Raw genomic sequence first — 11,507 nt, 5'->3', positions numbered from 1 at the left:
AACTAAATTAAAATGATATGGTTGGTACACTTGTGAATTCTGAAGTGAGAATTTAAGGAATATTCAGTCTTGGGGTGTGATTTGGTGTTGCAGCTCTGCCTTCATAAAAAGCTAGAAGAAAGGAGATGGAAATCGCATACCTCAGTTAATTTGTGGGGAACAGAAATAGAATTGCATTATTTATGGGTGAAAAGTCCAAGATGCATGTGGCATTTGTTCTTGTAAGCGCTGATCCTCAAAATAAGTAATTTTATTTTAGTTTTAGACGTGGGCTGTAAAAAGCTGTGACAAGAGAGATGATGTTATTGAAGAGTTTCAGCTGGATGGTTTACAGTCCCTGGTAAATCAATCTGGTTTTGAAAAATATGCTTTCATTACCAAAATTATGTTTTAAAAAAACAAACAAACAAAGTTATATTTTTGTATCTAATAATAATTTTGAAAGAGTGACAAACACATTTGGGGAAATTACTGGCAGTATAAGAGCATGAGGCTGCAAAGGAATTTCTTCTTTGGACATGTTGGCCTACTTTGGACTCCAGTTATTAACAAACTGTGAGGGATTTGAGTTCTCTTGCTGGGGATTTCACTTTTTTTTGGAGTGATGAGCAAGTGTCAGGGTTTTTAATCAGGCTCCTTCAAAACACTTCTGTCCCCAGTCAGCTCTGAACTTTGTACACTGGTCAGTTCTGTTTCAGGTCACACTGCCCAGCTTTGAGAAGGGCTGTGTTCCAGCAGGTGCTCAGTCTGTGCTGGATCAACTCCGTAATAAAAAATGGGAATCATCATCCTTATATTGAAGCTTCAGCAGAGCTGTGGCCTGAAAAGTATGGCTAGGGGTTTGGAAGTAGCTACTTCAATAACCTGAACTAACAGGTTAAACTTGTGTTTATTATACATAAGGTGAGTTTTACCTTTCCTAATAACTATGAAACGGCTGTGAGTGGCTACAACTGTGTGTTAATCGCACAGGGTGGTTCAGGAAAAGGTGATCATCAGCTCTTGTTCAAATACAGATTTTAGACTTTACTGCCATTTAGTGCCAGGGTGTGATTTTTGTGGTAGTTCTAAGTCTAAACATGAAAAATTACCAGAAAATTTGCAAAAATAATACTGGTGAAACAGAAGAAAGATTTGCAATGTGGGCAGTTTGCTTTAGCACGGGACTCTCAGTGAGCCCTCCTGATTTTATGCTCAGAAGTCAGTCTGTTTTCCAGCCTGCCTTGGAAAGACTCGATCTAGTCTGAACCCATGTAAAAAAAGAGCAAAGAACCTGATTCTGGACAAGATATCTCAGACAACCTCCTACATGTCCTTTTAAACACTAAAGAATCTACCTCTAGTGAAGGTTATCCTCATGAGCTATGCTAACTGCTTTCATTGTAGAAAGCATTTACCCCATGCTTATTTTGGTCAGGATACATCCCCACTAATTGAAATGAGCATCATCAATGTTGCCCATTTAAACAAGAATGTGGATATCGCATGGGCTTTTCTGTATTTCCAGCTGGAGTCTGTTCTGAGTGATTAAAACCTCACCCAGAGCTGTCTCAACATCCCAAGCACATGGTGGTTTAGAAAACAAGACTCATTTAGGCTTTTCTGTCTAAAGCATTGATAGCTCTGTTTGATGCGTGTGCCTTTGAACTGGATCTGCAGCTTCAAAGGGGATCCTCCTCAGATGTTTTTCTTTCACTTAAAGCCTTGTCTTTTTATCTGACAATAAGTGGTGTTGGGCTGTGCTGCTTTGGGTGGAGAATAAATCACTCAAAAGGTACAGAAGTTGCTTTGGTCCGTCTGAGTTTGCTTCACAAGCAGGAGTGAATTCAAAGCAAAAGCTTGGGCTTGGGTTTGGCTTTTTTTCCTCTCCCTTGGCAAAGTGTGGATTTTTACGTTCTCATCACTGCCCTCCGCTGGGAACTGGGGAAAGTGCTTTTCTGGAACACTTGCATGGACAACATTTTGGTGAATAGGGGGAGAAGTACGTGGTTATCCACCCATTTGGATGGCTGTAGCCAATTTCTGAGAGCTTTAACACAAGCCGTCCTGGGGAAACCTCAGCAACCATGGCTGGAATAAAAAGCAGAGAACAAAATGAACTGGGAGACAGGGTCTTGTTCGATTGGTAACTCAGCGCAGAAGATCATAGACATACATTTAATTTCTGAGGGCTCAGCAGTGTGCCAGCAAAAGGACACCTTTAGTTCTGTTTTGCTTCTTACCACCAAAACTCCTGCGTGATCACAGGATGAAGCTCTTTCCATCTGGCTCTAAGCAAATCACATTACCCTAAAGGCATGTTTCCAGCCTCAGGACAAAGGCTAAAGGTAGGATTTTATTGACAGAGTAAGCCCAGTTTCATCTGTCGGCTAATGATTAAAACTAAGGCCAGAAAAAGAATCTCATTTTTACTAATCAGTGGAGCAACACCATTAGGGATATTGTGGGTTCTCTGCTAATTCAAAACTTTTTCTTAGAACTAGGTAAATTCAGGCTAAGCCAGACCAAAATAATTCAATGAATGAAATGCTTAGCAAAATTCATATGCCGTTTTAAGTCATAGAAATAAGGGACTGTAGTGGCCTCCCTCATGTCTTCAAAGTTAATGAGGAATTTTTCAAAATAATAAGATGCTGTTTGAAATGTTCTGCTTTGTGAACCAATACAACTTGGTGCTTTTTCCTGTAGCATGATAAAAAGTGAAGATGAAATCAGCAAAAAGGGATGTGATTATAAATTTGGAAAAGGGAGAGTCACTTATTTTAATTTTCAAACCCTTATTTATACATGCATATTTCACAGAATCATGGAATTGTTCGTTTTTGAAGGGGCCTCTGCAGATCACCCAGTCCAAGTCATGGTCACCTGGAGCAGGTAACACAGGAACACATCCAGGTGGGTTTGGAATGTCTCCAGAGAGGGAGAATCCATGACCTCCTTGGGCAGCTGTTCAGTGCTCTGCCACCCTCAGTGTGAAGTTTTTCCTCACATAAACTTACTGTGTTTTAGTTTATGGTCATTGTTTCTTTTGCTGTTGCTGGGAACCACCAAAAAGAGTCTGGCACCATCTTCTGGCCCCTGCCTTTGAAATATTCGTGTGCATTGATAAGATCCCCTGTCAGTCTTCTCTTTTCCAGGCCCAGTCCCAATGTCTCTCCTCACAAGAGATGCTTCAGAGCCCTCCTCACTTTGTGCCTCCACTGGACACTCTCCAATAGCTCCTTGTCTTGTATGTATGTATTTCTTTCTTGTACTGTATATATTGATAATACACTTTATATTGATTCTCCTATACAGTAGCTGTAAGGGACAGCTTCTACATTGGCACAAAAAGTAAAGTTGAGCTTTATGAGGTTCCAGCTTTGACATCACCCTCTCATTTGTGTAAAATCTGAACATCTGTGTGCTGACACTGCTCTGAAGCCGGCTTACATGCTGCCAGCTGCCTTACAGCCCCTGGACGAGGCCTGTAGATGAAAACGTGCGCTGTGCTGCCGGTATCGGGTACGGATGAAATGTAGATTAAAGGTTTATTTAGGCCCCCTCGCCGTTGCTATGGCGACGGGCGGGGTGCGGAGGCGGCCGTGGCCGGCAGGGGGCGCTGCGGGAGGCGGCCGCTCGCGCCTTTCCCGCCCCTTGCCCGCCGGGCCCGGGCTGAGCGGGGCGGGCGGAGCGGCCGCGCCGGGCCCCGGAGCGGCGGAGCGGCGCTGGCGGTCGGCAGGTGAGTCCCGGCGGCAGCGCCCGGGGAGCCGCGGGGCGGGAGCCGCCCCTGCCCCGACCCCGCCAGAGAGGTGAGCTGTGACTCACGGCCTGCCCCGCGGCTCTCCCGGTGCGGCCACGGGCCGGGCCCTCTCCCGCCGCCCAGCGGGGTCGCGGCCTCGCCCCTGCCCGCGGTCCGCGGCTGCCGCCGGGGCGGAACGGTGCCTTTGCCGCGCTCCCGTCAGAGGTTTCCCGTGCGGCCTCCGCGCAGGCCGCGCCGCCCCGGGGCCGATCGGGATCCCGATTCTCGGGGCCCAGATCCCGCTTTTCAGGGCCAGGGAGAGCCGCTGGAATAGAACAACCTGCCTTGCTGCCCCGCGGCCCGATCCGTGGAGAAAAGGTTGAGCTTTTCAAGTGCGTTACCTGGAGTGAGACTTGAGGTGTCAGTGCTCTGTAGGTTCTTCGCTTGCAGTCACAGAAAACGGTGAGGGTACTGATCCTTCTAGATCATGATGTAATGTTAAAATCAATGATTTTTCCGTCCCTTGAAATAAAATTATAGTTCAGAAAAATATTTAATCTCAGGAGAACACAGTTGATTTGATCAGGGCCCCCTTTTTCCCCCTCCTTTCACCTCTGGGGCATGGCACTGACTGCAGAAGATCCTGGGCCCGCAAGTGCTCTTCAATTATGGCAACCCACATCACATTCCTTGTTTGCAGCCTTTTCTTCTTCAAGACTGTTTGTCCCATATATAGCTCAAGTGTTTTTGTTTTGTTTCCAGATATTTTTGTGCTCTCAGGAGCTGCCAAGTGCAGTGAAAGCCAACTAGCCTGAGACAAAAGAAAAAGAAATACACCCATGCATCCACCTTACTAATTTTGATGCTCTAAACCGAAATTAATATCAACTTCTTATGTTGCTTTCTAGCTTCAATTTCCATAGATTCTTCTTTGCAGTACTTGAATCACTTGTATCCGATTCTGTGTTTTTTCTATTTTGTGCTAAAGTTTTAAGTGGTTTAAAGTGCTGTCACTCCATAGGTGAAAATCTTCTTGAGCTGATGCATTCACTACGTTTTCAAGCTGTACAGCCATCAGCTTCTTAGCTGCTCTGCTCCTGATACTGAAGAGTCTAGGATTTTTGGTAAGAAAGCATGACTGTGCTAGTATTTTAAACACTAAAACTTGTTTCTGAAGGGCTCTGCCTCAGAATGTCCTGTCTCTGACAAAAAGGGTGCGGGAGAACAGGCTTGTATATGACGCTGACAGCTGCAATACCTGGAGTTCTGACTTGGCTGTCTTTATGGTGAACCTTCTTTTGCTCCAGGGCAGGAATGCAAAACTGGACTTGAGCAGTTGTGTGCACTTAGTGGGTTCTTAACTGTATCAAAATGGGCTGGGGGGCAAGAAGGGGGAGTAGGAAAAAACTTTTGTATTTGATATGCAGGTTTTCAAAATGCTTGTATTGTTCCATAAGGTCCTGAAAGATAAACCAGATTCCAACAAGTCTTAATTCTTTAATATTTTTACTTTATAGTTCATTGAGACTGTTCAAAATGAACGAACATCCTAAAAAGAGGAAAAGGAAGACTCTGCATCCTTCTCGTTACTCAGGTCAGTCTAGAGCTTGAGTTATGTACACTTTAGTAAGTTAATCTTTTTTCTCAGAATAATAACTTTACAAGAAGGGACCACATGTGCCAATACATGGAAAAGCAGTGACATAAAGGGTGGTATAAGAAATCTTGGCTCGAATGGGCAGCACCCACTCTGCAGGCTCCCTTGCTGGGCCACTTTGAGCCAATGCACCTGAACAGTTTGTTCTGTCCTCCCTGCACATGGAAGAACTGGCTGAAGCTGCAAATGAAGGTGATTCTGCTTCCACAGAGGAGAGAAATTCTGTAAAAGTTGGGATGGGGGTAGACAGAAGTGTTCAGCACTGAATGGACGATGCACTTGTCAATGTCCTCAGTGGGAGCGGAGACCTGATACTCCAAACATCAGGGCAGCAGCTAGAAGGTGTAAATCACAACAGGAATGCTCCCAAAACAACAAGCAGAAATGTGAAAAGAATTTTGATGAACATGAAATATGTCTGTAGCTACACCAAGACATTAGTATATAAACTTTTTTTGTTGATATTTTGGTTTAGATTCTTCAGGTGCAAGCAGATACATAGACAACAGTGGAATTTTTTCTGACCACTGCTATAGCGTCTGTTCCATGAGACAGCCAGATATGAACAGAGGTAAGACTATGTTTTGGGGTCTTGTTCTGCAATTCTTTAATGTGTCGTGTTCCTATTCATAGAAGGAAACATATAGAGGGTGATTCCTGAGCATCCTTGTGATCTGATGGGCCTTAGATTGGTGGAAGGTTGTTTCAGTTGTTACAATTGAAATACAGTTTTCAAAGTAGAAACAATGACAACAAAAAGATCCTTCAATTTTACATCTATAATGGTGATTAAACGACTTCAAATAGTCACTACCTAGGTAACAAAGTTGATGAGTTCAGATGGAAATTACCAGCAGTTGCATTGAATTGTACTTGTACCTGGGAAAACAAAATGCCTTTTTATAAAACATCCAATAGTGGGTGGAAAGTTAGCAAAGCAAATGTGATGGTGGATTTTTAGTCTTATTTATTTTTCTTTTCACTTTAATAACTTCACCAACAAGTCTGCAGAAGTCTTAGAAAGTATAATATTTTAAAATGCACTGTCCAGAAATATTGAAGAATATTTTTTAAAGTTGTGTCTTTTAAATGTAACATTTCATTTAAGGATTTTAAGTTTTTTTCAGTATAATCAGCTGACTATTTTCTGCTGAAATCTTAAAGACAGAGTTGCTACTTTTTGAATTCTTTTGTTTTCCTATGCATGTATGAAAATAATTTTTAAGGAATTTATTGTTACTTTTTTTAAATGTAGGCTATGACGTGCTTAGTATATAAAGATAAATTTATGCAAGTAGAATAAATAAATAGTAAATAAGACCTATGACTAAATCAGAGAATCAGGATCATGGACAAATGATGACAAGGAACTGCTTCCCTTCCCCTTGCAGGTAGATTCCACAGTCCTGTGCAGAGCCTGGACACAGATGATGATGGGAGTCCGGTGCATGCCGGGAGCTCTCACTGGAGCGGGGCACATTCAAATGCTGGGATGCACTGTACAGACCCTAAAAAGAAGGATAAAGGTAAAGGTCAGTGTGTTTGCAGCTCAGGGGCTGGGAGGTTGGAGAGCACAGCTGCTGCTGGCTTTTCGTGTAACTTCCTTGCTTTGATAGAAGAGGTGAAGGATTTATAGTTTCTGATATTGCTTTGTTAGCTGAAAATACAGCATAGTCTGGCAGGGGAAAAATAACTGGTTTTTGTATTTGAAAGCTGCTGCAGGCGACTGAAAAGTTAAAAATCGGCCCAGGTGTTTTGTAGTGGTTTTTTTTAAAACCTTCTATGCTGTATTTCCTCCTGCAGATAAAGGTACTAACAATGGAATGTGCAGAGACTTATGTGACTCACCTATATTCAGTGACAGCCCCACAGAAGAAGAGAAACCTCTAGATATCCAAACTGTAGAAATTTCTACAACAGAAGTGAATGCTGTAGAAGTTCACGATATAGAAACACAGACTGTGTCACCTGAGAAGCTGGAAGCTGAGGACCTGGAGGAAATCCCTCTGGAGACCTGTAAAATCTTTGAGAAGAACCAGGCTTTGAATATCACAGCTCAACAGAAATGGCCCTTGCTGAGAGCCAACAGCAGTGGCTTGTACAAGTGTGAGCTCTGTGAGTTCAACAGCAAGTACTTCTCTGATCTAAAGCAGCACATGATCCTGAAGCATAAGACATGTACAGACACTCACGTCTGTAAAGTTTGCAAAGAAAGCTTCTCCAGCAAAGTGCAGCTCATTGAACACGTCAAACTACACGAGGAGGATCCATACATCTGTAAATACTGCGATTACAAAACGGTGATTTTTGAGAATCTGAGTCAGCACATAGCAGACACTCACTTCAACGACCACCTTTACTGGTGTGAGCAGTGTGATGTGCAGTTCTCCTCCAGCAGTGAGCTGTACCTGCACTTCCAGGAGCACAGCTGTGACGAGCAGTACCTGTGTCAGTTCTGTGAGCATGAGACAAACGACCCTGAGGATCTGCACAGCCACGTGGTCAACGAGCACGCGTGCCGGCTCATCGAGCTGAGCGACAGCTACAACAACAAGGAGCGTGGCCAGTACAGCCTCATCAACAAAATCAGTTTTGACAAATGCAAAAACTTCTTTGTGTGCCAGGTGTGCGGCTTTAGGAGCAGGCTGCATACAAATGTCAACAGGCACGTAGCTATTGAGCACACCAAAATATTCCCTCATGTTTGTGATGACTGTGGGAAGGGATTTTCAGGTATGTTGGAATATTGCAAGCACTTAAGCTCTCATTTATCTGAAGGGATTTACTTGTGTCAATACTGTGAATATTCAACGGGACAGATTGAAGACCTTAAAACTCATTTGGATTTCAGGCATTCAGCAGATTTGCCTCATAAATGTACTGATTGTTTAATGAGGTTTGGGAATGAAAAAGATCTTTTAAGTCATCTTCAGATACATGAGACAGTGTGATTGCTTTCTTTCCCTATAATCAATTTGTTAGAAATGGAATTAATTTCTAGTCACTGGAATGTGATATTAAATACAATTTTAACAGCAATTGTACATTTCTAATGTTTTCATCTTTATATCAGCATAGCATGTGTAGCACTTGGTGGTGTGAACTTCCTTGTCTAGGGGTTTCAGTAGGAATAATCACATTTTCAGTGTGATTATTTTCAGATTTTGGGGGGAGGGACAGTGGGAGTAATTGCATGTTGTGATACCAGTTCTGATGGTCATCCCGCTCTTTATGTCTAGTGTACAGGACCAGCTCTCTTGAGTTTAAAAAGGCACAAAAACAAAGCAAATATCTAATTGCATGCTTAAATAACCCAATACTGGTCTCAGTTCCACATCCAGCTGACGTTACCCTCTGGCAGCAGGTCGTTGCACTGGTGTTTAGCAATAGCACTGGCCTGCCAAAGATAAGGGTGTTCCAAAAATTCCCAGGCATGGACATCTCCAAATTCACATACCAGCCTTCATTTCCCACCTCATGCTCCTGATAAGCTTTTTAAATTGTCCTGTTTTTCTCTTGGGGTACCTTTCTGACCTTATTGTTCACTTTGTTCCAAGTTTAAATCCCATCTCTGGGACTGTCCAACACATGTACAACATACTCTTCCACACATGTACTACATGACTCCCACATGATACTCACTTTATTTACCTTCAGTTCTTGTCTTTTAATGCACTGAGGAGACACTCATTGCTTGGGTTTAGATTGGATCATGCTCTAAAGAGTAATTGCAAAATGAATTTGTAGTGATCCTGCTGAGAATGTACAAAATTAATTTCTTACATAAAATCCTAATTTATATCTCACTGATATTATGTATGTCACCAACCTTTGACTAGAGCAAACCTCTAGTATCCTATATTATTGTAATAATTCTGTATATTTATAATTAGCTTTCCACCACTAGTAACTTGAGGAATGTTATTTGAACTCTGTAAATTTTAAACTTTTATATACAGGCTTAAAACACCACAGTACATTACAAAATTTTTACTAATGACTCTGAAATTATTTCACACATTTGCTTATATTATATATAGCACTGTCCTGCCATTGGAATCATTGGAAGTGAATTTTTACAGTTCATTATGTAGCTCTTATTTCCAAGCAGATACTTGGACAGAGAAAAACAAGAGTGGGGTCACTTCGATTATGCTAGATATCATGGTGAAAATACCCATAAATTGCTGGTGGAGTTTACATTTCTTTGTGCATTGATTGTAAATTTGTAATGTAAGATTGTCTAATGCAAGGTTTATATAGAGATAATTAATGTATCAAACATTTCTTGATCAGTGAGATTTGCTGTTATCAGCTTCAAGGCATGCAAGGGTCTTTGGATTTGAATCTTAAAGCTAAGGATAAAACTTGGCTGAATGTTACCAATTGATGGAAGTTCTGATTTCCAGAGAAGTATTTCTGGCAAGAGTATGAACCCATTAGTGTATATTTTGTTGTAGAAGGCAAGACCATTTCTGTCACTTTGAAATGCTGATGTACTACTAAATCTTGTGTTTTGTCGTTGAAAAGGACAACCTGAGGGTGTCCTGCTGTATTTTATTAGTCCCTTGTACAGTATCTGTGGTAGAATTCCTGATTTCCTATTTTGAACCCATTGATCCTGGCTGGCTTTAAATGGTAGCAATAATACAGTTAACAAAACACTAAGATGAATTATTTTTATATATGGAAAGTTAATTTTGTTCATATATCTGAAAGGGGGAATGCTGGTTCTCTGAAAACTCTGCTCCTGCTGATGGGTGGAATGGCACAGCTGAGCTCTGGAGAGAAAGCTGCTCCAGGAGACAGTGACAAGAAGTGGAAAAAGGCATTTTGAAAAGCCCCAAAATAAATAAGGGGGCTTAAGAAGTGTGTATATTTGTGTAGACCAGCATTGTGTCCCTTGCAGGAAAGGTGGTGTCCTGTGCCAGCACAGAGCCCTGTGACACCACAAACTTGCTTGTTGACATGAATAACTTCATGGCTTACACGTGTGAGTTATTTCTAATCTCTAAACTGGGAATCAAAACAATACCCCACAGGAATGTTGTGAAACCAAATCATTCCAAACTAAAATGCAGTGTCTAAACAGGAAATGTATCCACGGTTGTTTTAAGTTGGATTTTATAAATGAGGGACTAATGTTAGTATTTTCTTTTTAATATCTATCAGGGAGTAAATGGAAGTGTACAGGGGTAGCATATCTCATTTTAAAATTTTAAAAGGGAACACAAGTACACTGCTGGCTTCCATATGATCTGCATGTTAAAGCAAGAAAGTTACTAAGTAGTAGGAAAGCTAGATAATGAGCCTGCCTAGAATCTGGAAGGCTGAAAGGCATGGCTGAGCATGCCAAGGACAGCGTGGTGTTCCCAGCAAAGGGAAGACTTTTGGGTTATTGTGTGAAGCGCGTAAGTGGAAGGTGAGTGCTCTGACCTGAGTGCAGCAGCTCTGGTACTGCCACACATCTGCCACCCTGGAGCCTGAGCAGCTCATCTCGGGCTGGAATGGCAGAAACGAACTGTAGGAACCAGGATTGTGCCAGTATTTATTATTTTTCTCCAAAGCAGTAAGTATCAAATTCTGGTTGTTCACTGGTACCTGCAAGGTTCAGCTGTTTCAGGAACAGCATTGCAAGCAGAAGCTATGCAAAATCATGAGATTGGTTTTGGTAGTGTCCTGTACTTGTGAGAAATGTGTATTTGATTCTTTGCTTTTCAGACATTTGAACCCTTAGTTTCCATGTGTAACTCGAATTTAGGGGTATTTTCCAACCTTAACAAATCTCTTGTGTGTCAGATGCCTGGCACATGTTTCTTATTGAGAAAAAGAACTTTTTTTATGTGAAAGATTGTTGACTTGAAAACAAAGTTTACATCTCACACATTCATGCAAGATCTTAAAATACAGTGGATTAGTAATCCTCAACGTGTTCTCGAGAATGCTGTTGTCGCCGATTTTCACTAATTTCCTAATGCTCCTGTATCAAATGCATGAGGTATCAGTGCGCTTTAACTCCTGAGAGTCCCCAGCGCTGTCACTTTGGCAGGCTTTGGTGAGACCGCGGTGCTGTGGATGAATCCCTGGATGATGATTCCTGGATGATGAAGCCCTGGATCATGATCCCGC

General features: G+C 42.1%; 1 protein-coding gene across 5 annotated transcripts; it reads left to right on the top strand.

The window, feature by feature from the left end:
- The first annotated feature begins 3,183 nt into the window (after positions 1–3,183).
- ZNF639 (zinc finger protein 639) lies at positions 3,184–8,417 on the top strand. Of its 5 annotated transcripts, none has more exons than XM_082288128.1 (6): positions 3,184–3,229; positions 4,743–4,845; positions 5,239–5,315; positions 5,854–5,949; positions 6,770–6,910; positions 7,182–8,417. In XM_082288128.1, exons 3-6 carry the CDS (start codon positions 5,258–5,260, stop codon positions 8,327–8,329), a joined length of 1,443 nt encoding a protein of 480 aa, XP_082144254.1. In that variant the 5' UTR covers positions 3,184–3,229; positions 4,743–4,845; positions 5,239–5,257; the 3' UTR covers positions 8,330–8,417. The 5 variants fall into 5 exon arrangements, with proteins under 5 accessions (XP_082144254.1, XP_082144252.1, XP_082144255.1 ...); XM_082288126.1 differs by lacking the exon at positions 3,184–3,229 and adding an exon at positions 3,636–3,721; XM_082288129.1 differs by lacking the exon at positions 3,184–3,229 and adding an exon at positions 3,665–4,183 and having other exon boundaries at positions 6,770–6,904.
- The last annotated feature ends 3,090 nt before the right edge of the window (positions 8,418–11,507 follow it).

Source organism: Coloeus monedula, assembly GCF_965178545.1.
Source record: "Coloeus monedula genome assembly, chromosome: 10".
Lineage (NCBI taxonomy): Eukaryota > Metazoa > Chordata > Aves > Passeriformes > Corvidae > Coloeus > Coloeus monedula.
This window is presented reverse-complemented; position numbering and strand designations above follow the sequence as displayed.